The sequence below is a fragment of the Thermobia domestica genome, chromosome 15 (genome assembly GCF_964235325.1).
Source record: "Thermobia domestica chromosome 15, izTheDome1.hap1.1, whole genome shotgun sequence".
Taxonomy (NCBI): Eukaryota; Metazoa; Arthropoda; class Insecta; order Zygentoma; family Lepismatidae; genus Thermobia; species Thermobia domestica.
Window position 1 is genome coordinate 103146473 of NC_137468.1, and position 26677 is coordinate 103173149.

The window sequence follows — 26677 nt, forward strand, 5'->3', positions numbered from 1 at the left end:
TGAGATAAAGGCCTGTTACGGGTAGTCAGATACAAGTCTGCAACAACGCCTCTAGCGGCTATATGGGAAAGGATATGACAAAGTTTGTCCCCTAAAAGTTGCATGACATTTAATGTCCTTTCGAACGATTCCAACAGTTATATCACTTTCCATTTCAAATTTTGAAGTTGCCCCCCGTTGGAGGTATTCACGAGACACCACTGGTCTCGCTACTATTTTTATTGCATTCTATACATACGAATTGGTAATGCAATTTTTTGTTTGAAGGCTCTACGTGCAATATTAGCTGCGATATAGGCCTGGTACGTTCTTATTGAATCACCCTGTATATATTTTAGTGTGGAGATAACAGTATGTTCCACCTTTCTTTTCCCATTACAACACGAAAATGCATTTAATTACTGTATTCTGAAGAAAAAGAAATCCTACAAAAAATTCAAGGTTCAACGAAAACTGGTCATTCGATAGGCAAGAAAAAGTTCAAATCGGTGGACACAGTAGGTTTTCTAATTCTAGAGTTATTACAAACGTTCAATGACAAAAATATCATAATGTAAAAAATGTTATAGTGTTACAATAACTGTTCTGAAAATGTAGATGTCGAGGAAGAAATCTATCATTTAAAATTTATGAACAAACTAAATCTTCATTATACAGGGTGTCTACTGGAATACCAGAAAGTAAATTCATGACTTTTTCATGACTTCATGACCTTTTTGTTCAAGTTTTCATGACCATGGCGATAAAAGTTTACCATTAGTAATAATAAACCCCTACCATCAGTAGTGCATCGGTTAAGATGAGATCACATTATGTTCTTATTTGTCTAATGTACATAATGTCGATTAGCTGACAACTAATTTTAAAATGCAAGAGCAATTTAAAAGGCAGTAAACAAATTTTTAATTGCGGTTCAAGTATGGGTTTAAGGCTTACCAGGTTCTATAGATTTAAAAAAATCTTGTGAACAGTCCCGTTACATTTAGCTAGGTTTTTTTATCTGCATTTTATGTACTCTGAATTCTAAATTTATAATTTTCGTTTACAAGAAAAGACTGATTACGTAAATATACAATTCTTTTCCATCGTGTCATATTTGAAATTAGCGTACATAAACATACTGATAAGACCTACTGAATTTGTTCATAATGGAACCTTCATCCTGGATGGGGTCTGATGCCTTCTTTCTTCTCTTTTTTCAAGGGTACTTTTACAAATATTTTTTTCTCACAGTCTGCATACTAGTATCACATCAAAACTTAAAAAAAATGTGAACTCAAAAATGGACAGAGTCACTGAGAGCTTTACGTTTCAGTTCCAAACATTTTAAGTCTTTCAACATGGTGCGTTTTGCTTTCTCTTGTTCTTCGTAGGTGTTTTTTTTTTTTTTTTTTTTTTTTTTTTCCTTTTGAGGACTTCTCGCCTTCGTGACGATGCATTTCGCACAGATAGTATCAAAGGCTTTGTGACTGCAACGGCCTTCACACCACCTGCTGCTTGGATTCCACCATACACTGATCGCTGAGCAATGAGAGAGTCTTCTGCCAGATTCTCTACAAGGCATTCCTTGTTGACAGAGAAGCACCTTTCTACTGCAGCATTACCATGAAATAAGATCAGAAGTTGCTTGAAGAATTTCAGTGTAGCTGGTTCAACAAGGCTGATTTCGGTGATCAGCTTCATTAAGTACTGGTCAAGTTTATAATCTTTCCTGGAGAAAGCTTTTAAAGCTTCTTTCACCTTGCTTTTTTCACAGAAGCAAATGTAGTTGTTTTTTACCAGATCAGCAACTTCAGGAGCCATGTACTTCTTATCCACAAATTCTTCCAGGGCTGAATTCACACGTGAAGAACGGAGGTCCTCATTTAACATCACTTCAGGATCCAAGCAAGTTGCGCCTCTAACAAGCTTCATCTTGAGGGGGCATTTAACACTCAACTTTGTAAACATAGTAACTAAAAACGTTCTGCAGTCATTTCTGAACTGTAGTACATCAGCTTCTTTCAAATTCTTGCATGCATTTTTTGCTCCAATATCAATATCACGGGCCAACTTCAAATTACTTTCTTTGGAGATGTCTAGTTTCATTAACTTTGGAGGATTTGTCATTTCTGCCATCACATTTTCCCTCACAAAACGATCAGCCATCTTTCGCAACAGGGAAAAGAGTTCCTGGTACATGAATGGTAGCAGACAGTCATTAGATTGAAACAGTGTCAGAAATGGTTCCAGCATAACGGACACAGACAGTAAAAAATTTAGCTTCGTACTAAGGAGTTTATCTTCCAGGAACTCTTGCACCTTTCCAAAGTTCTTTGATGCAGGTGGATTTTTTTTTTTCTACGCTTTCTACATACTTTTTTAATGCACCAAGAACTTCAATGGCTCGCTGGAAAACATCAGTTTTGTGTCCACCTGATTACGCAGAATTTCTTCGGGAACTTTGTTGATCCAGAATAATGAATAAAATCAGCTCTTCTGCTGGGAAAGTCCTTAAAGAGATAATAAGCTGAGCGACAAAATGTGTGCATTTCCCATCCAGTTTTTTCATGAGCAGTTTTGTATGAACCATGTACAGTGTGCAATGTACAAGTCCCTGTGTGAAGCATTTCAGGATTGTCTGGAGATAATTCATCCTTCAACATGTTCTTCATATCTGTCAAAAATCGGTGGTTGACATTTGGACCATCCATAGAAATTTGGATTATGTTGTTAAGAGAAAGTCCAAAATTCCCCAAAGCTATTCTAAATGCTTCACTTAAATCCACAGCCGTTGAGTGTCCAAGAAAGGCAGACGTCAAATAGCTTGTTGATACAGAATTTGCGTCACTGTTCCAATGCCGAAAAACAATATCTACTTGTCCTCGCTGAGCCACTTTATTTAGACTCTCATCAAATGATACGGCGTACCATAAAGAAGTTTTAACTTCACGAACAACCAAATTCTGGAAGTAGGGACCTAAACCATAGGTTATCATGTATGCTAGCTTATCTTTTTGCATATGGAATTTCTGAACTATGGCGCTATCACTAAACATAACAGAAAACAAGTCCGATGCAGCGGCTACACTGCGATCTGATGAATGACTAGAAACTTTGAATAATGCCCACAAAATTTCAGCTTTTGTTACTTCATCACCAATCATGAATTGCTTGATGCTTGAGTTATGCATAGAAGTTGCACAACCAGCAGATGCAGTGCTCAGTTCTACATCATGTGATTCTCTTCCTGGTAATGAAACAGAGCTGCTGGTTGCAGCTTCAGCAGGGTCCTTAAAAGGTAATAATCTCTGCTTGCCTGTCACCAAAGAAGAAGCAAGTTCACAATGCTTTTTGCCCTTAGCATGCAATTTAACTGAAGCAATGCCACTACAACTAACATCAAACGTTGAACTGCAGGCACAACAAGATGCTTTGTATTTGTCGTCTGTCACTGGTCGTAGCCACAATTTCCATAATGGGTCAGCATTGAACCACGCCTCACTAAATTTGCACTTTCCAGGCATTATTAAACTCCAATCTGAAAGAAAAAGAAAAACTATAGGCAGGTGTTTGATCCGATGGCTCCTGGACATGGTGAACCCATGATGGTTTGCCATTGCCTTAAATGAGATGATGATGACGTACTAAGGACGGGACCTACAGCTTATCGTGGCATCCGAACCACTTCTGTCCCCAACGGGAATCGAACGCGAGACCCCTTGATTACAAGGCAACGAGCTTAACCACTCATCCACAAGGGGCACTTTCTTTCAATACTGGGATGTAATTTATTCAAGTAGGGTTTAATTTACTGTTTCGAGAAAATGCACACTATTAATTCTTAATCAATCGTTATGCCATTTGAATTTCTTAAATATTTACTCTTATCATTGTAATACTAAAATATGGAATTAAAAAAAAAAAAGAAAAAAACAGGCAGTGTTTTTGACATTGTTTATTTTGAACTTATCACATAATTAAAGATCATAGTGAGTTTAGTAAAAAACATTTCATAAAGCTTTATATGTAAAAAATTATATTAGTTTACATAAAGTCTGGATATTTTCATATACTTTTAAGCTAGTCATATACTTTTAAGCTCTTTCCAAGGTATTCATAATTTTAGGGGTCGCTGAGATAAATAGTGACATTTTAATCCAATTCAACTTCAAGGTCATACTCCACTCTCTAGGAGTGAGGTTGGGAGGGGGGGCGAGATTTTAAAAGTAATCAAAAACGACCGATATTAGTGTTAAATTCATAGTTTTCGAGGTCTCTGAGTTTAACGATACCAGTTTTCATGATGTTCAAGTTCATCGTCATCTCTTGAGGAGGGGGTAGGAGAGGATGACTTTTTCAGATAAGATAGATAATTAGTAACTACTGTAATTAGAGCGAATTAAAAACATTAACGTATTTTCTCGTGCTTGCACGGAACTATGCGGGTAGCTAGTCTTAAATATCACTTATTGTGAATCTTCAAGAAAGAATCTAAAATTCTGCCGCCTTGTGCTCGAGCACAGAATAGCACTTACTTAAATACGGGCCTGCTCTTACCAGTGAATCACTCTATACTGTATTTGAAGTTTTAATTCTGAGTATAATTATCCATCTAGCAGAAATTTGTCTGAAATTAAGCACTCAGAGAACTGCCCAAAGACAAAACAAATTATAAAAGAAATTCGTTTTAAAAAAATAGATCATCAAATTTAAAATCTGCAAACTCAAACGAATAATATTATTTGCATAAGTCTAAAGGCCCAAAAATACACAATTTACATTTCTTAGAAGTAAAGAAATAGCAGATCAGAAAGTTGGACAGTAAAAAGTTGTTACTATATTACAGAGACTAGAAGATGAAATGGGGAGCTGCTAGGAAGACAGTGAATTACCAGTTAGCCAGCACTAACTGGTGGGGGAAACTCTCACAATTACTGACCTGGTAAAACTGTTTCAGTACATGCAGTATGAGGTATAAAAGTATGAAGTATAAAAATATACTCTGAGATTTCAGATTTTCATGACCAGTTGGGTAAATAAAGGACTTTTTCATGGCTTTCATGACCACTAAGCAAAATATATGACTTTTTCATGACTTTCATGACCAGTAGACACCCTGTTATAACAATATATAATATTTATTGAGGCTGTTAAAATTCTTGTCTATAAGTTTCTTATATCAAACATTTTGACACGATATAACAGTAACGAAAAAAGGAATTGTGTGAATAAACAACTTTTACTACCATGTTAAATCAGCATCATACACAAAATAGCCATTTATGGCTTTAATTTTGTAAACTGATCTCATATTAGGCTCTAACAGAATATCTGAAGCTGAGGATAAATTGTTTCCCCAATGAAGAACGAGGTGTAAGCGAAATTTTATACCAAAACAAAAATGGTTTTATATTTGTTTCTTGATTTATATTTGTAAACGCACTTTCGTGATTGTAAAGTCAGAGTCCACTATAGAAAAGTGGTACTTGAATAAGAAAATCATTTTAAAAAAGCATAAATTTTCGTTTCTTAAAGAAAACCGCCTTTTTATGGGAAATATGCTCCACTCCTCCAACAAAGCTGGCTTTTTAGATCTCTCGTAATAAACAATCCTAAAATATGATTTATCTACTTTTGCATTGGTAATAAATTAATCACACATCTCTCATTCTACCATGAACACTAAAAATAAAACAATTTTTTTTTTAAAAAAAAAAAATCAGTAGAATTCAATGATCAAAGCAACTTAGTGCACTAATGCAAGTTTTATATTTAAGTTATTAATTACAAATGGATGCATTTTAACGTATACACTAACTAAAGGAGAAAATATTGTTACCTATGTGGTGTATCGTTAAGTTTTATTTTCCTGCAATATTTCATAACCTGTTTACTTTTCCTAGCAGGCCTTTGCTCTGGATTACTTTCTGAGATGTACGAACAGTTATCTATCTTTCCTCTGACCAGCCCTAACACTTCTCGACTTCGCTGATATCACGAGAACCGATATTCCAGTGCGGTTAGGGCGTTGGCAATAAATAAAATTGATTTTCAAAAAACTTCACGAAATTACCACTGAACACCATGGAATCGATACATTACTTGCAAATAAATAACGGTAACTTACTTGTATGTATGTCCGTATGTTGGGATACCAACCACAATCTTGTCTTTAGGTACTCCACGTTCCATCCAATAGAAAGATGACCAATTAGTATTAAGCGTAGCAGGAAGTCCTATCTCGTTTCTTCTTTTGAACAATGGAGCATTCATTCCCGTCATTGGTAAGTACCACATATAGTAATGATAGTCGTAAGACATCAAATTTATAAAATCGACAGCTCTGAAAAATTTGAAAATATTGCAACAATTTTCATTATTTTTAACTGGATACAGCTCCAAAATATTTTGTACATAACAATTTACTTTCAGCTGGAAATAAAGTTCTCAACATAGGCCAATTTTAGTAAGTTTTATTTATTTACTTAAGTACTTCTGGAATCTACAAATACATTCTCTGGAATGCCATACATCTATGGTTCTCTATACTGCTTATATTTTAAGATCTTTTATTAAGTCTAAATCTTTGGCACTAGTTTTTCAGTTCTTCATTTTCCATACTGTAGGAATGAAATTTCTAATTTAACGCCCCACGATTATGAACCAAGGCTAAGGAAGACGGTGATGAAGGTAAAAAATAAATAAATAAATAAATAAATAAAAAATGAAAAGATTAAATGAAGGAAGTGAGAGGAAACGGGATAACCTACGCACACGGAATTTGTTCAACACAAAGCCCACTTGGTATGAGCTGGTATCCAACCAAGAACCCCAAGCATCAGTGGTAAACGCTCTACCACTGACCCACTGTGATCCCCTCTACACACTGCAGAATTGATTAATCAATTATTGGAAGTTTCGTCAGCAGTGGGACTATTTGTCCCTGTTACGATAAGCCAATCGCAGACACATTCCATGCATTGAAAAATCAAAATCAAACTTCTAAAACAGAGAAGTTCAACTAAAAATACGTAAAAAAGTACATTATTTATAGTATCCTCACCGAGCGGATACTATAGAACTAAGATAGAAACAGGCAGAGGACATTGATCCTGCAATGGAAAAAGAAATCTTAGAAGACGACGACGACTTCTTTATGTATACAGACATTCTATTCTTGCGAAACGTATAGATGCCAAAATTAGAAGAAAAGTGAATGATATATATATATATATATATATATTGTTCTGTAGAACAAAAGTAGCCTAGCTAAAATGTACATTATATAATTTCTGGAATATGAGAAATGTGATTACAATTCTGTATTGATGTAAAAGTTAATCATCGGGAGATGATTTGAAGGGATAGTAAAGTAATGAGGAAAAATAATCTGAGACAGGTGTATGTTCGTTGTAATATGTTAGTTATAATAATATAATAACTGAAAAAAAAAAGAGTTCAAGTTTTACGTCCCACGATTATGCCAGTTAGGCTAAAGCAGAATATAATAACTGAATAGACAGTTATTGGACAGTTCCTTCATTTTGACGGAATAAATATACTTATTGGTGTCAAACTTTCGCTGACAGCACGTGCAATCTATATTTCTAGCTGATACAGAATAAGAATTAAGTGGTGCATTTAAAATTTTGGACTTGTTTCGGGAAAAGTCCGATCCCGAGGAACTTAAAAGGAAATTTACGAATGAATCGGGGTTTTCATAATACACTATACATTTAAAAAATGCGTGTGATTGCCACAGCACAACAATGGAGTATTCGCAGGGAGAACTAACGTTATTACTCTAACAATCTTGTAGCCAAGCTTTCATCTAAGGATCAACGTGGAACCGACGTGGTCAAGGAAAATGACGATAGCACCAAGCTTCCATTCTCGTCCACAGAAAGCATGGGCCCAGAAACAAAAGGAGAAACGAAAAACAAAATAAACCAGAGACAACAAGAAACAGAACCCAAATCAATGAAGAATGTAAAAAGAAAGTTGCAATATATATATAAACCACGCACTGGACAAAAGCAAAAACAGATCGGGATGGTGCTCGTCCACCTCACACAAGAGGAAGGTGTCCACCGATCATCCTCTTGTAAGACTCTCACCAAAAATTAAAAACCCAAAAACCTGAGAGGGTAGGGAAAGAAGATGAAGGTGAAGGATGATCAAATGAATGATGAATGAAATCGCTCTCTCAACAAATAACTAGTTAACCAATCAACACCAAAATCGGCACTTTTAACGTCACCTAGGTTACTGTTGGCGTTACCAGTAAGTAGTGCCTTGTAGCCCACACGCTACAGAAAAATTTGCTTCTGCTGTTTGAGATATATAACGAAAGTGCATTTGTGTGTGCGTCTATGTGTCTGCTCCAAATTAACTTTTATAAAAAAATTCCGAATTTGATAAAACATGGGGTGAGGTTTCTTTGATATTTAAGAATCATTCTCATTGTTGTAGGTTGAAATCAATCATGAATAAGGGATGAATTCAACCTTAATTTTAAAACCATCCTTTCATTTGCTTCTACAACTTGACATACATGACGAAAATGCATTCATGTATGCGTCAGTTAGTCTGATAAACGATAACTTCCAAAGAATTTTAAAAATTGAGTTTTCCTTGATGCTTAAGAATTGATTCTATTGCTGAAGTTTAGTCAAGATACGATAAACTCAACCTTAACTTGCAACGCAAATACCTGAATATCGAACAAACTAATTTACAGACTCTCTATGAAAAAACAATAAGACCATTTTTTTCTGGCACGACTGTACGCCGCAGCGCGCTCGCTCCAGGTGAGTTCAGTGAAAGGGTCCAAAACGCACCTAGCGTCAATCACCAACAAACTTACGTGTGGTTTAAGTGTACTCCTGTCTACAGATCGGTCGAAACTTAAAAATGCAACGTTCTATCGACTAGCGCTACGTCATTAAATTCTGTGTGGGACTTGGAAAATCGGCTATGGAGACGTTAGTCATGATCCAACAAGTGTTCAGGAGTGAAAGTCTACTAAAAGCGGCTGCTTTGAGATGGCAAAAGTCTTCAAAGACTTTCGAGAGTGTGTGGAAGAAGAACCCAACGCATGACGCGAAAAAACATGGGTCGAAAAACTCCTATTAGAGCTACAAATAACCGAAATGCAAAACATGTATCACATTTTAAAATATCTTAGCTTAAAAGCTATGGAACCCATCGCAACTGGTTCAAAATAATATAAGAACTAGTATGCGTTCTATCTAAATAACCATTTTTTAGAATCTTTCAGATCCGACACAAGGAACTGTATACAGGAAGTTGAGGTACTGGGATATTCTTTTAAGTACCAATGAAGCATTAATGGCAATTTATGTAAAAGTAACATTATTTTCCAGTGTTACACAACCATACACAAAAAGGTGGAATCAAAACTTTGATATTAAAATATCATTTGGTAAAGTTTTAATGACATATTTACTAACATGTAGCTGTTTAAAAAATAACAAGTAACAGTATGGCGTAGTATTTTCCCCTGTTAATATTGAAACCGGTAGTAGTAGTAGAAATATTAGAATGGAGATGGAATATATTCCTAGGACGTTTACATGTTTGCAGAAAAACCTTCTCGCTATCTATTATCGTTTGTATTAAACAGCGATCAACATTAAAATAGGAAATAGTTGATTTTCATCACTTTCAGTTTGAATATCATACCTATCAACTCGATTCGTAACTTTCGTTTCTCTATATGCTGGCCAAAATTGATCTTTTTTTCTTGTCCCTCGGACAAACGGACACCGATTTTTTATTTTTTTTTATTTTTTTATTTTATTTATTTATTTTTTTTTTTTTAAATCTCGGATGAACACACAGTAAATATATTGTAAAATTTTTTGGGTAGAGCAAATATACTACTCGGGATTTGGACTTTTCCCATGACCTTTTTATTATAAAAAGTTCCTCTAATACAGAAGTTATAACCGCCACCAGGTTATAGAAGTATTTTTTGTGGACGCCCTGTATATTTCGTGAAGACAGTGATTATTATTTTCGATTTATACTTTATTCTGCAACGCATATAAGTTCTTTCTTTGGTGGGAATTGCTTCTTTCCCACACAATTGGACAAAGAAGTCTTTCATCATTTTTTCATATATATATTTAAAACGTTGCTTTTAGTGAGAACATTTCAGCTAGTGACTAACCATTTCAGTGTTTCTCCCTGACTCATTATATGCACAGTATATATTCTATAGTTATTGGGAACTGACTTAAGTGCTTTCTTTAATCGCTTATGGAAACATTATAATAGATTAGAGAAATATGGGCTGACCAGATGTCCCAGTAGCCGAAGTGGCACCAACTGCGTTGTATTCCAGCCCGTTATCTGTACTTTCTCAAGCCAAAGTTATCGCAGTGTCTAGTGCATTATGGGCAGTTGACTAAAATTAACAGAAATTGTTTTCCATATTCTGTTTGTATGTGTATACAGGTGAGTTAACTGAGTGATTTTTGAAATGAACTGCCAACACTTTTCCGTTGACCATTGCAACCCGTAGCTTGAGCTTGGATGCTCGAGGAGTTTGACTCCAGGTCTGGAAGCCGTAACCACGCATCTCGCGTCGAGCTTCAAACATAAGTTGTGTTAAGGGGCACAAGCTATTTAGCCGGTGAAGGACGATTTCTTACGGCTAGCCCCAACCAGTGAAACCCCAGGTCCGCAGACCTTGTGCGTTTAAAATGTTATATACGCGCCCTCCAATATCAGTATTCCACTGTGGAGATCTTCTTTTGTGTGTTTGCTGAAGATTCACCTTTACGCTGCAGGACTGTTCAGCGTAACAACTGGATTCATCGTGAGACGATCCAGACAACTTTTCCCCAGTGCGAATCCCCCAAGTGTGTTAATGGTGTGAGCGAAGTATTTATAGTGATATCTGAATTATAATCATATATATATAAAGGGCTATATTTCCCGAAAAGGGCAAAGCGTAATTTCAGCGGCAAAATTTATTAGTGTCCAGTGTTGTATTCATTTCTCTTCGTTATTTTTTTTTTCAAAATAGTGCTCTAATAAATAAGTATAGTGTCATTTAACCCAGTGTGTTTTCGTTGTTTGTATGAGTGATATTTGTGTGCGTTATGGTCTGGATGACCGTCTGATCGTCCGTGAGGTTTTCGAGACGAGACACCCGAACCTCTCGGCGCCTAATGCTCTTCTCATTATTGAGACCGACGAGCTTTTTGGAAACAGTTTGTAACCTTTCTTGGAGAGGTCTTCATCATCCTGTCCAGGTAAGTTAAAGTATCAGGAAGATGCCTATTGGTAGTACCACGAGCCAAGGACAGCGAACAGAACTCCAGCCGGTTACAAATAAATGTCCGCCCGAACAGCGACACGAACTCCAGGGAGCGGTTACAAAGTATGTACAACAATAGATTCCTTTAAATACTTTAGTTTAGAGTGTGGTAGGAACCCGATGACCAAGCGTCGTGGGCTTTAAGGTGAGGTAACTCTCCTTGACCGGGCGTCGTGAGAGGGGTTAAGTTTTGTATGATTTAGATGTCTCCCTCAGTGACCGGGCGTCGTGAGAGAGAGAGAAGGAGCCCAATGACAGTGCGTCTTAGGGCTTTAGGATTAGGTGTCTCTCAATTGACGAAGCGTCGTGAGAGGGTAGGGTAGCTCAATGGACGGGCGCCTTAGGGCTTTAGGCGGTTTGATCAACCCGTGAAGATTGATGTTGGTCGAGGCGTGCAACTCCCTTTTATCCTGTAGTGTCGGCTTCCTTCGGTGATCCTCGTCCTTCCGACTGTTGGCGATGGTGGGCGACTCCTCTTTGAAACCGTCATCTGTTTGTTTTTATTTACTACTAACACATGTAGTTCACACGTGGTTATTGCATGACGTGTAGACATGCGGAACCTTACAATATAAAGGAGTTTTTATACCAAACTCCTTAAAAAATACGAAAATAGTAATATCTTAGAATCCAACGATGATTTGTATCTGGAAATATTTATGATCGTAATTGTTTAATAAGCGCGAATAACTGTAATCTGTTTGGGCTTTAGAGAGTGCAAACATATGACAAACAAAAATTTTATCGTTCACCTGGAAGACAATTGAATCCATGTCTTTCATTTAATAACTGTGTCGATACAACTGAATTACCAGAAAAATACATTCTTTGAACAGGGCTTCTTCATGGGATTGTGTGAGATTTTTTTCTTTTTTTTTTCTTTTCTTTTTTTCTTTTTTTTTTACGTAAATAAAAGCTTTTAGAATGTTAACAACAGAGAAACTCTCTTTAAAATGCTTCTACGTTAGTCTGATTTCTCTGCAAGAAAGTTATTTAAATTCTTAGTTTAACGAAAGGTTATGGAGTAGTAAACATAAGAAAGTGACCATATCAGTGACAGTTCAGCAACAGAAGATAATCCACAATACTACATGTTTCGGTTTCAACGGGTTATCTTAGTTGTATGCTACGGGTGTATCATCACATGAACCATCATAGTTCCGAGACGATTATTTCAAGTGTCATATTCCTGAGGTTTATTTGGGAAAAAGTCCGATGATTGAATTGGCTCACTGAAAGTTGTCATCAGTACGAGGGCTGATGGAAAAGTTTCTGCAACTACTAGTTACAATGGCACTAGTGTTCCGCTATTATAGAATTTGGAAGAAGTCTCTCTATGTTGAAATCATCTTTGACTGTTTGTTTAAGACTATTCGTTTATTTTCCACAGCAGGTAAAAGGAGTAGTTTTGTGTGAGAAACAAAAATTTTCTCCTGAATGCTTTTTTTTTTTTTTTTTTTTTTTAAATAATGATTTCAATGTAGTTTAACACCGAAAAATGCATCGAGAGACTTCACTTAGTTTTGGGGGATTTTTGGGGATGAAGCACCAACCAATAGGACTGTGTACAATTGGTTTTCCGAATTTCACATTTTTCAGTAATGAATTTCGTGAAGCTCTTCCATCCAGTACTCTCCTGTTAGTAATATTGATGCTATGTGCAAAATGACAGAGAGAGATAGGCATCCTTGACCAGTGACACAAAAGCAATACATAGATTTTGCATGGTCACTTGAACGTTCTGAAAATTTCAAGAAGTTAGAACCCATGCAGTTTGACCGAAATTCAAAAACAGACTCGTGTCAATTGGTATAAAGAAATGTTAAAAAGAATTCAACCGAGGTAAGTCAAATTTAGTGTCCTACATCAGTACAGGGAACGAAACTTGGATTTATTCATACGAACCCAAAACTAAACAGCAATACATTATTTGGGTGTTTCAAAGAGAACCGAAACCAACATAAGTTGTTCGTTCGAAGACTATTGTCTACCAAATGATTGCTTGTTTCCTCGGTCACACTAGAAATGTGACAACCATAGCTTTAAAAAAAATCGAAGAACTATAAATGTTGTGTGATATGCAGCAATTTGTTTGCCCAAGGTCATCAACGAACTGCGTAAAACAAACCCAAATCGTCGCACCATCATTCATAACTACAACAGCAAGTTTCCACTTAGTACACCAAACTGTTGATACTTTTCAGTAAAAATGTCGAACTAATGATTCACTTGATTTAACACCTAATTACTTATATTTTTCCCCACACATGAATGCGTAGTGAGTGATTTGTGTCGCGTGAAGCAGCTGTTGACGCATCGCGAACAGTGGTTTCTGAGAAACTTCAAGCTGCTATGAAAAAAAAAAAAAAAAAAAAAAAAAAGAACCTAACTGGCTTAAACAAACAAAGATAATTTAAACACAGAAAGATGATTATTCTATGAGATAATATTGAATGTAGTTCATGCCGATCCTGTAATTTAACTCTCTTGGTGGCGAGATAGTGTGATGGGAAACTGTGTATATTGCAAGTGTACAACGATAACATTTACTATGTTTATTTTATTTTATTTGTTGGACAAAAATGTTATTTTATATGGCAATAGCTACGAGTCAGAAGAAGAATAAGAAATATAAAAATATCATGAATAATCTCGATTTTGTAAATGTTTTATGTTGCTGCCGCTTGAGGCCAATGGTTGTTGATACGTCGTAATCCAGTTGCTATAGTAGCACTTCCCATTACGATGGTTTTGTTTGTAAATAAGTTTAATATAATTCAGAAAGACGCCATATAAGTTTGAAGTGTATAGAACTGCTACGAAGCAATTATCAATTATTTGGAAATATAGTGCTCCTAACTGATCAAAATAGCATCTACTTATTTGAATTATCATCACAGTAAATAGTAGTATGTTCTAATAAGTATATACTACGATTAAAATAAGTAAAATCAATAGAACTGGTGAGCGAAGTTATGAGTGTTGATAATATGTTATCCACCAACTGTACCGGATTGGAACCAGTGGTGGACACAAAAACCGGTTCTTCGGTTTTCAGGAAAACCGAAACCAGTTTTTAAAAAAATAAAAAACCGGTTTTCATCGAAACCGGTTTCGGTTTTCTCCAAAACCGGTTCTGTTTTTTCCCAAAATTGGTTCTATTTCTGACCAGAATAGTGTTTCATTGTTATCCGGAAACCGATTCCGTTTCCACAGTAATAGTCTTATGTGTTTTTCAGAAGTTTTTACCGAAAGCAGTTTCGGTGAAAAATCGAACCGTCTTTTGGAGAAAACCGAATTGTCGGTTTTTCAAGAAACCAGTTTCCGGTTTTTATATAAAAAAAAACGGTTTTGCCCATCCCTAATTGGAACCTCGTCGCGTTTTGAAGCTCACGTTAAAAGTAGGTCAAGTCTTCCATGACCAAAATTTTGGATAAGGACGCAAACATTAAATTTTACAGTTTTGGATAATTTTGTAAATATTTCTAATGTCCTAGACTGAGTTTCCTAGATTTTCCTTCTTTGTTTAGTTCACACATCATCAAGTTGTAAATTCATTCATTATCAAGTTGCAACTATTACTTACTGATGTCTACCTTCCAAACATAAATTGCATTACGAACTTTCTCTAACTTAATCGTATAATCGAAGGGATAGGGACACTTTATGTGAAAATTAACTCTATGTTGGTTAACTAGATTAGGATTATAATAACACCTGTATACTAGCAAAATACCCGATCTTCGCACGTGAAGAATACGTTTCATTTTGGATATAAAGAGGTGAATTTGGATTTAAACGGCATAGGAAGTGCCACCTTCATCTCAGCGTCCCCGAAACTATGGATTCGGTACGAATATTGGTCATTTTCGATCATTTATATATATATAGTTCTCCCCCTCCCCAAGTTGCGGGACTGAATTTGGATTTAAACGGCATCGGGAGTATCCTTCTTCCTTTCCCCTACGTTGTACTGTCAAAGTGAAATGATAAAAAAACATCCCACGCCTGAACCTCACCTACGTGGCAAATTTGATCAAGATCAGTCATGTGGTTTACGAGTTATTAAGTTTTATTTATTTTTATATATGTACCCCCTCCCCTACGTTGTACTGTCAAAGTGAAATGGTAAAAAACATCCTTGGCCCTTACCTCATCTATGTGGCAAATTTGATCGAGATCGGTCTCGTGGTTCAAGACTTATTAAGTTTTATTTATTTTTATATATGTCCCCCCTCCCCCTTCCCAACGTTGTACCGTCAAAGTGAAATGAAAGTGAGATTATAAAAACACTCCCAGGTCCGAACATCCTACTTGTGGCAAATCTGATCGAGATCGGTTGGGTGTTTCAAGAGTTATCGAGTCACAAACATAGTGACTTTCGTTTTTATATATATAGATTAAAATATAGTTTTCATGTAATACAATGCACGTAAAGCAATGTGAAACGAAACAAACAAACTAACAGCTGCAATGGTGACAATCCGAATCCCAATCTGCTACATGCCTTAAACTTTTTTTTTTTTTGGTTCCTGAACTAGGAATTTTGATGCAAACGTTAAGTGCTAGATAGCTCCCGAAAATTATTTTACAGAGTCAAACGTGAGCATTTTATATTAAATACACTTGATGTTTTAATATTTTCCATAAGTTGAAGCTTTGATTTGTATATAATTAAATACAAACTTATTATTTGCTGAACAAAACAATATATTTACTTTAAAAAACAACACTTTTGACAGTTTTGCCAACTAACTTTTTGGCTTCATCAGACACTATGTACAATCTTGTATACAAATATTTAGTTTTTTAAAGTAAATATATTGTTTGGCTCAGCGAACAATAAGTTTGTATTTAATTGATGTTTTAAATTAAAGGCAACTGCCAGGCAAACGGGAGATTTAGAAAAATGAAATGAAATCTTTGAGTTTTACGTCCCACTTTTATGCCGGCTAGGCTAAAGGAGACGGTGATGATGAGAAATGAATGAAATGGTGGAATGAAGAAAGTGGGAGAACCCCGAGGAAACCCACGCACACGGTGTTTGTCCACCACAAAGTTCACTTGGCGGGAGCAGGTTTGAACCAAAGACCTCATGCACCAGAGGAGAACGCTCTACCACTGAGCCACCGCGGCCCTTCCACCATTTAAAGTTTGTTTTACTATTCTAAACCTTTTAGATTGCCTATTATTCCCCATCACAATATGTCTCGATTCTTGATGTCTGGGGCATAAAATTTGTTTCGAGATAACGGAAAACTTAGAAAAGAAAAAAATAATATTAAAGTATACTCTTTCCGCTAGGAATGTTATATTAATTCGATATATTGAAAATCAGAGTTATAGAGTTCAACTTATTAAAATTTAAATAACAGTCTAGAACATAGGAAATACTATGAAATAGTGTTCGATTATTGAAATGAATGTGTATAAAGTTTTACGTCCTACGCTTATGCATGCTAGGTTAAAGGAGACAGTTATGATGATAAATAAATGAAATGGTGGAATGAAGAAAGTGGGAGGAAACGGAAGAACAACGAGAAAACCCACTCACACGGTGTTTGTCCACCACAAAGTTCACTTGGCGCCAGCTGGGATCGAACCAAGGACTACTGACACTAGAGGTGAACGCTCTACCACTGAGCCACCGAGGACCTCTGTTCGATTAATGGAAGTTCAACAATTTAAGAACACAGGAAATATATATATATATATATATATTTTTTTTTTTTTTTTTTTTTTTTTACAGTTTTAGCCACTTATGCTGCGGCCTATTTCACATTGTTAAGTTACTCACATGAAGCTCGAAGAACTTTATTATACACATTTTGTATTTTTACTGCAAGGGTTCAAAATCGGAATGAGACTTGTTAAAATGGTTATCATTTTAGAAAAAGAAGGTGATTTCTTTACGAAAGAACTGACAATTCAAAATATTTCTGTATATACCCAGTCGTGCCATAAGTTCTGTCCCAAAGTTCACTAGCGCCACACTCGACTGACGTTGAAGTTCACCAACTCGACTGACGTTCGCGACCAGGCTTGTTTACAGAACATCGGTTCGAACCTGCAGTGCAAACCAGTCCCTAGTCTGTGTCGTTCATTCGTCTAGTTAACATGGAGTGGGGCATCAAAGAGAATCGTATCACTGTGATCGCGTTGCATAAGTGCAAAAGTCGCCGGTAGAGATTTTCAATCTTCTAAAGCCTTTATAAATTACGCAAAAAAATTGAGTATCGGTGCATCAAATAGTTCAACAACACCTCCTCGATCGATGACAGAGAAAGAAGTGGCCACCCGCGTACTTCAATGACGCAAGCAGCTATGAAAGCCGTAGCTGCGCGAATTCGTCGAAACCTCTTAGAAAACAGAAAATCATGGCACGGGAGATGAATATACCGAAGAGAACGATGTCCTACACCATCAAACAGGACTTTAAACTTAGGGCTTACAACAACAAAAAACAGGACAACTGCTGACACTAGCTTTAGAGAAAATACGAGCCACAAGAGCTTTTACATATAAAAAATAAATTAAATAAATAAATAACTGTACATTATGTAAATAAAATAAAATAATGGTGGAACTAATAAAATAATGTGGAATGATGTTCACTTTCCTTAGGACTGTGGACTGTGTAAATGTATCACTGACTGGTGGTCGCGAACCTACTGGGCCCCGTGCAGGTATGCCACCAACAATCACCGATCCATTCATCAAGCCAGTTGTCCCAGGAAAATGGAACTCAAATTCAGCTCGAAGAAGATAATTCCAGAGTATCTTCCATCACAACTCGAAGTTCGGCATCCAGGCCAGCAGTCTGCTATCCGCAACCCGTCGTGAGAAAGGTTGCGAACCACAAACTACCAACACAGAATGTCAACCTCCCAGTTGACTTGGCAATGATGACTACGGAAATCTGAAGTTACGTCTGTAATAGAAAAACGGAACTTCTTGTCTGTCACCGGTTCAATTTGTTCAGGATGTCCTTCAACTTCCGAAATTTTGACAATTAAATGTTGTATGTTCTTAGGCTCAACCGCTCAACAATTTAGCATCACCCGTTGGTAAACAATCCGGACAATTTCTATCAACTCGGTTTCATCTGGATGCTGCGCCACCGCATAATACACGGCAATGATTTTCCATGCGAAATCCGTAAGTCTGCTATATTTCGTACGATCATACTTCATGCTCTGTATGAGTTTCTTCTGTAACCTTTCCATCCTAGCCGAAAAATAATGTTCTTTGAACAGACGTACAAAATCTGAATAACTTTTGATATCTTTACAAATGGTTTGATACCATGTCTTAGCTCCAGATATCAGACAACAAGGTATTAAGATCAACCGTTCAGGTTCTGAAGCCGAAATTAATATAAAAGTTTGCTCTAAATTTTCCCAAAAGGATCTTGATAAACCGTGTTCTCCTGAAAAGGTGGGTAAATAATTTAACTCCGATAACCTTAAGTTTAGAGCTCAATAACCTGAACATCCCTCGTATTTGTAGGTATTCAGGGGAGAGTTGCAGTCACCCACGGGGCTCTTTGCACCCAGAAATTTTTGTCCGAAACTTGAAAAAGTTTGGTAATTTTGACCTGAAATGGAATTGTTTTGCATCGATACCACCGTATGACTGCACTTTCCCCTCCTGAACTCCAGCAAACGAAGAAGTCATGTCTACCAAATTACTTGAGGACACCACACGATTCGACCTACACATACTTGTTGATGCATCCGAAACCTGAGGTAACGCCGACAAATGATTCGACATTCTGTGCATAGACTAGCAACCCATTGTTTCACCACAAGATAAGTTTAGATTACTCTTATTTGGAGGTTGTGGAAGAAATTCAAAAGGAAGTACATTTGCGCCGTGAATACTATTCGGTTGACATACAGAAACCGTCACCGTGGGAACAGCACGAGTCTCACCAACAGAAGAGATTGGTACATCCACTTGGATGTTGGAATCTGTTCCATCAGACTTAACCAAATCACACGCGGCAATGTCACATGACCGCTTACGACCATACCGACTACCTTTTCTTTACTTCTGTTTTTCTGCTATAATTTAAATCTTGCACTCAAGTGAATTATATGATTCTTTGGTGCTCGACTCGAGATGTGATAACTCTTTAGCAAGTTCATCACATCGTCGATTCTGCTTTTCGACCGATGACCTGAGATTCTCCTCAACAGCGTCTACTCGAGCATTTACTGTATTCTGATATTCCCCAACTGTGGTTTCTAACTCGCGAACTTCGGTTCTGATCACATTCACGTCCTTGGTTACATTCGCAACCTTGTTATTTATTATTTGCAACATTTCAGCTTTTACATTTTTAAATTTCTGATTCATAGCCTGAAAATTTTTAGTACACATGTCATTCATAGCCTGAAATTTGGTATTACACATCTGATTTACATTTTCAACCTTTCCACCCATAACCTGAAATTTATCATTAAGTGTTGGGAGTTATGCCTTACTAAATACTGTGAAGTACAAGAATAGTTCAAAACTGCAAAATCTTCGTCATACCTTGCTAGCCTTTCTGGTTCGTAACAGGTGTCAATAACGGTCTTTGGTGCTCCAACTGCAACAGTTAGTAGTTTTGAAGACCCGATTCTTGATAACACTTCTCGAAATTCATCAATTAACTTCGTAAATCTGTATTTTTCAAGTACATGTGAATTCCATGCTGGGAATTCCCAGTCGAAATCAACGCCATCAAACTCATATTTCTGAAGAAGTTCAATTGTTTTCTTAATAAAGCTGCAATAAAATAGAATATACATTGTGCTGTTATATTTACATTTACACAAACGAATTGTTATCAAACAATACTTTCAAATAAATAAATTGCATTTGGATCCTAGTTTTTCTAAATAATAATGAAACAACTAGTAATTTCAAAAATATATATTCCACTGTTGTACATTAGTTGTAAATGATATATACTACGAAGGGTTCTGCATTCTACATAACTTCATAATTAAAATAAAGTACAAAGAAGAATTAATAATGAGATCTGATTTTTCATTAACTCTCTACTTCGTACCGTTACTGCGTTTTATCGCATTATTTAATCAATTATTATTTTTAAATTCTACAATATTGTTAGTGCATAGCAGAAAAAAAAAGTTTTGTCCTAAAATGTAACATATATCCATCGATAAATTTAAATTGAACTCATCAAAATTATATGAGTATATAAACCCCAATGCGTAGTTCTCGAGAAACTTTTTTTTTTTTTTTTTTTTTTTTTTTTTGTAAACCGAAACGTTGATGCTGTATGATAATCACGTCACCTATTAAAATGAAACAGATACTGAATTACATGGTGGACATAAAGTCCCTCCCTGATAACAAACATTAATATCAAGAAAATTAAGAATGATAGACGCATGCGATTTGCGGCAAATAATAGGAAAACTCAAAATGTTTTTTTTTAAACTTGATTTAGAGAATTTCCACATGTGCTCCATTAGTTGCCCATGTGATGTCACATGCGAAACTTGCGCGTAGGGGACAGTCTTCCTGTGTTAACGCATAAACAATCTGCACGTTAAATGCGTGAACTTCAAGCGTTTTTGTAAAAATTTTAACACAGTTGACTTTAGGATGTCCAGTTCACGTGATGTGCAACGTAAGGATTTTCGTAGGCTTCGGTTTAAAGCAACACGAACAGCTTCCACATGTTCTTCACTAACACTCGGTCTACCACTTCTATCACGATCTAAAACCCTTGCTGTGGCAATAAACTTGATATACCATTCCTTTATGCTCTTAACATCATTCTCTCTCTCTCTCCTGAATGTTCGTTGAACTGTGACGGGAAATTTTGTTTCATTATACCACAACACACATCTCGCTTTCTGCTGTGCTGACGCCATTTTTAAACAAATGACAATCGCGCTGCGGTCAGCTGCAGTAGATGGCAGCACAGTCTGTGGCAAAAGCTTGAAACCGCATGCTTCTATCATTCTTTGTTTTCTTGTTATTAATGTTTGCTATCAGGAAGAGACTTTATGTCACAATGTATATCTCATTATAACAATAAGAAGATCACAACACAGTACGGTTAATGGTATAGAGCCATAAACTTTAATTTCCGTTTAACTATTACATTTATGCAAAGATTAGGTAGATATGAACCGATAAATGTCACCAAGCTTAACAAACTGTTGCTTTTAAGGGTAGATTGTGATGTGTAGTTTCAAGGAAAATCTAGAAAAACGAATTTTTAGGGGGTTAAAGTGTGTCATTCACCATCAATAATATCTGATAGTCTTTATTGTGATGAAACGGATTGTTTATTTATTTATGATATTTACATGTGACACGTATAGTTAGTACCTGATTGTATCAACTGTTGTTGTTTGTCTTTTAACGGTGACACTCATTAATCTCAACAGTGACGCATATGCTACTTGTAAATCATTAAAATTACTAACACACTGACATTAAATACTCGCATCAAAAGAATCAGATTGAATTTCTATATACTATTTTTTTTTTTCTTTCACCGTATTTCGAACATTTTTTTTTCCATCGGAATTCCTTTGGAGTCGGACAATCCTTTCTGAACAAAAAGACAAACATCTGGAAGATTTATTTTTCAGGATGTTCAATTTGCGTTTAAATAAAAGGAAATGTGTCGAGAGAACACACGCTGTATATGATCGAGATAACACACAAAAATGAATAAAAGGCAGATACGCTGCGCTGCGCTAAAAGATGACGAAACATTAATAAGAAAACAAAATATGAAGGAGATTAAAAAAAAAAAAAAAAAAAAAAAAACTAAAGTGTTACATCGATAACTTAGAAAGACCTATATTAGAATTCTGAAGACATATTAGACTGTAGAATAGAATTCAAAGATAAGGTATTTAAGTACTATAATATGCTAGAATAGTACTTAAATATACTAACTTATAAAAATTAACAAAACATAGTTTTCTAATTATGTTAGTTATGACGTGCATTCCATTATTATTGCGAACAGCGGGAGAAGCGCTGTCAATAAAAATTCTTTTTTTCTCCAAAGTTAACCTATATTTCACAAATAAAAGGATTTTGTTGCATATTCAATTTAAAGCTGTTCGAGAATTTATGTTTAAATGTTCGAAAATATAACTTGTAAAATGTAAAATACTTAATTGTTTCAAAAAAGATACAATAATGTCCAGTAATGTGGAACTTGAAGAAACAAAAGTTTACAGTGGTACGTATCACAACTTTATATGGCAAGTTACAAATAATAGAACTTGCATTTACTCTTGATTTTTATTACTGAATTAATGATTAATATTTAATGACTTGAAAACTTGTACATTTCATGTAATAAACCACTTTGTGCTTCCAGTTAGTAAGCTGAAACAACTTGACATCTACGTCATACATAATGTTACAGTGACACTGTTGGGACAATCACATGCTGTCTTCATTCTGCTTAGCTTTCACTTAGTGTAATCCTACCTTTCCCTTGATAGTGTTCCCCACAAGGCAAAAATTATTGGGTTCATAACTGTGATTTAACATATAACAATGTTCACAAGTTATTGCAGGCTCATCGACTAAGCACGTTTCACAGGAATTGAATACTGTTTCGTTTTCCTTATATAGATGCCCTGAAAAGACATCTATATAAGAATCTATATATGGATAGACATCTGAAAAGTATAAATGTTCTCTATTTTTCAACATAGTCACCATATAAGTTCAAGCACTTCTCATAGCATTTCTGAAATTACAAATTCCTTCTGCATAAAGCTTGACTGCCTAGGAATTCAATTTGTCAAAGCATTTTGAAGATCCTCGACGTCAGCAAAGTGCTGTGCCCCAAGCTACTTCTTTATGTGAGTGAACAGATAAGAATCAGGAGGAGCCAAATCTGGGCTGCACGAGTAGTGATCAAATACGTCTCATTTAAATTTGTGCAAATGATCATGTGATCGTAGAGAACTGTGAGGCGAGAATTCCCATGCAAAAAATTACAACCTCAGATGCCACCAAACCGCGACGTTTGTCCTGGATGATTCTTCTCAGTTTCTTCAAAGTGTTACAGTAAAATTTACAATTGATTTTTGTACCACGTTCCATGAATTCAACAAGCAAGGTTTCCTTAGCAGTTCAAAACACGGTGGCCATAATCTTCCTCGCTGACAAAGTTTGACAGGCGTTCCTCAGTTTGAAGAAGCGGTATGACTCAATGCCATTCACTGTTGTTTTATGTCAGCGTTCACATATGTCATTGAAGTCTTGTCGCCAGTCCTATTCTGTTCTAAAACTCCTCCCCTTCGTGTTGTACCGGGGAACAACATTTATTCGACTGGTTTCATGGATCTCCGTTTGAATTTTCGATACCCACCAAGCACAACTTCCGGTAGCCTAATTTTCTGGCCACTAACTCGTATAAAACAGCCCAAGAAATGTTCGGAAAGCTCCGAGATTGTGGATCGACAGTTCTCAGGAACTTTGTCGTCACTTTTCTTGACGAGATCAACCTAATTACCCCTTCTCGATTCATCATGATCTTAGCGAGATCATCACTAACTACAGAAGACTTACCACTCTTCGTTTCATCATCAATGTTTGTTCTCTCTTCTATGAAAAATTTGATCCACTGACGCACAAGATCTTCACTCATAATATTTGAGCCGTACACAGCACACAAATCACGATGAATGGCTGGAGTTGACAGTTATTTTTTTTAACCCAAAGAATATTCCGCGTACCTCGACTTTGGCGGAATTTTTTATGGAAGCATTTTTATGTGACGTTATAGCCAGCACATACGCAGCAGTACAATGTTCCCGTTACAGAGCTCAAAGCTAATTGAGTCACACATTGGTAATATAACAATGGTGGGCTCCGCCCACTAGTATTAGGGACGCATCACAATGGCTGTTACTTTCTGAATTATCTCTATATATAGATGCAAAGATTGCTTTTTGAAAATTGAGAGCATTCTTTATATGGGATATATGCGAACCACCTGGATAGACAGACCACATCTGAGGAGCACTATTTGGCTTCAGAAAAGATATATGCTTACCTCTTTCGAGGTACTTGTTCATCGCACTTACCTAAGTCTTCGATATCTTGTTGCTACCATGTCGGGGAATCCACCTGACTCAGAATAGCCGCCTACAGTTAAAAGAACTTTCAATGCTGGATTTTTATTCTTCAATGATATCACTTTCTCGAAAACCTGTTCGCAGAAACATAAAAAAGTAAAAGAACAACATTAAAACTATTTAATATTTGGACCATTTCTTAAATATTTTCGATTTTTTTCTTTTAATTTCCGTTTCTAGATTTCTTCTGTTCTAATACTCAGCATGTGTCAAATATGAATACTGACAAATCTAATCGATTTGATTGCTTGGAAAAATAGTGACTTCTTCCAGAGTCCCTTAGCGCTTGACTGTTACGCTTATGAACACTAAGTACTCTCTTACTTCATACGACTTCATTATTAACTTTCATACAGTAAGGTAAAATTCGATACAAGACACTAGTATGTACCAGTGCTGTTAAAATTATTCGAATTATTTTTATCATGTTATTCGAATATTCGTTTTCAATATTCGAACAGATATTCATTATCCGAGTAATTGTTCTAATAATTATTCTTTATCCGAATAATAATTCTTTATCCGAATAACTGTTCGAATAATTACGTTATCCGAATAACTGTTCGAATAATTATTCGTTATTCGAATAACTAAATTTGTCGAATATTCGAAAAACAAATATTCAAAGAATCCATTATTCGAATTTTTATTGCACTAGTACGTACTTCGTTTCCATGTAGAATAAAGTAAAATTTTTTAGACCTAGTTACAAGTACTATTTCAAATATTGTGCACGTACTTTCCGAAGACACATACCTGAATGGCTTCAGCTGATCCTACATCTAATGTCATGTTCTTTACTCTAGCAAAGGCTACATTAATGTGTGTGCACAAGAATGGATCAATATCTTCCGGTTGAAGATCTGTGCTATTTACTGGCAACCCATAATAACATACTATCTTAAATCCAGTGTCATTGATTTGGAACGTCTCTTCAATCTTAGAGTTAACATTTACGTGCTCCATCAACCATATATCTGAAATATCCAATTAAAATTACTTATAGCAACACATTCGAAAGAACCTTTGCTCAATGTATAAATTCAATACGGATAAACCGATTAAGGTAACATTCTCTGCAATTTGTACCTGGTATTTTCTGTAAACCTAGAAATTAAAAAGTAGTTGATAACAAGACGATTGTTTTTGTTACAAAGACTTTTAAAATGATTAAGTTGTGTTGATTAAAATATTAAATATATGTTTGGGTAAAACAGTAGTCTTGATGCCAGTGTTAGAAATTTAACTTAAAAAAAAAAGGAATTTAACATGTCTACGTCAATGAATTGGGATACGTGAAAATAACTATGGCTATGGGCCTCAAAGACTAGCCTTGTTATTGAAATGAAATCTTTGAGTTTTACGTCCCACGGTTATGCCGGTTAGGCTAAAGGAGACGGTGATGATGAGTAATGAATGAAATGGTGGAATGAAGAAAGTGGAAGGAAACGGGAGAACCCCGAGAAAACCCACGCACACGGTGTTTGTTTACCACAAAGTTCACTTGGCGGGGGCTGGGATCGAACCCGGAATCCCTAGCACCAGAGGTGAACGCTCTACCACCGAGCCCCTAGCCTTGTTATTGATTAGAGTAAGGAAGAAATCTTTATGAATTCGTAGTTTTATCACAATCTTAATAACGAAAAACAGAAAACAATACTAAATTTTTGAACACTTAAATTTTCACTTAACAGACACTTAAATTTTCATTCTTATTTATGCATGAAAACTAATTGATTTTGTCCCATTACAACGCATACAAATTTACAAATTAAAAATAACGAACACAATTAGTGCTAAATTGCTAAAAATTAAGATAAATAGAAACGTACATAGTAATATACGTAGAGTATGAGTTTACATACTTATCTAGTAATGTAATATGTAAACTAGACGTAATATGTAAAACATGTAATATGTAATGAAAAAAATCAATATTGAAAAACTACCACAAAATCTACTCAAAAATGGTTCCTAAAATGGCTTCTAAAATGGTTTCAGATGTACAGCGTTCAGATCAGTGGTGGAATCCATCAAATCCATCGAATCAATCCATGCTGAAACTTAGGTGTAAACGATTCGTACAAGGCGATGAAAGGATACATTTCCTTCTTTCAGAACGAGGATAATGTTAGTAAATTGTTGTAATATTAGTCAATTATTACATCTATAACACAAGCCACATTTCACAATGATGAAC

The 26677-nt window shown here is 35.8% G+C and overlaps 1 protein-coding gene across 2 annotated transcripts in view; it reads right to left on the reverse strand.

The window, feature by feature from the left end:
• Positions 1-26677, reverse strand: part of LOC145671177 (chitinase-3-like protein 2) — an 84848-nt gene that overhangs the window by 11784 nt on the left and 46387 nt on the right. For both annotated transcript variants that reach the window (XM_081740025.1, XM_081740026.1), the window contains exons 3-6: positions 25234-25454; positions 24427-24551; positions 19874-20107; positions 6110-6325 (exon numbers count right to left, since the gene is read on the reverse strand). In XM_081740025.1, coding sequence (XP_081596151.1) covers positions 6110-6325; positions 19874-20107; positions 24427-24551; positions 25234-25454 — 796 coding nt within the window. The remainder of the gene's footprint in view (positions 1-6109; positions 6326-19873; positions 20108-24426; positions 24552-25233; positions 25455-26677) is intronic.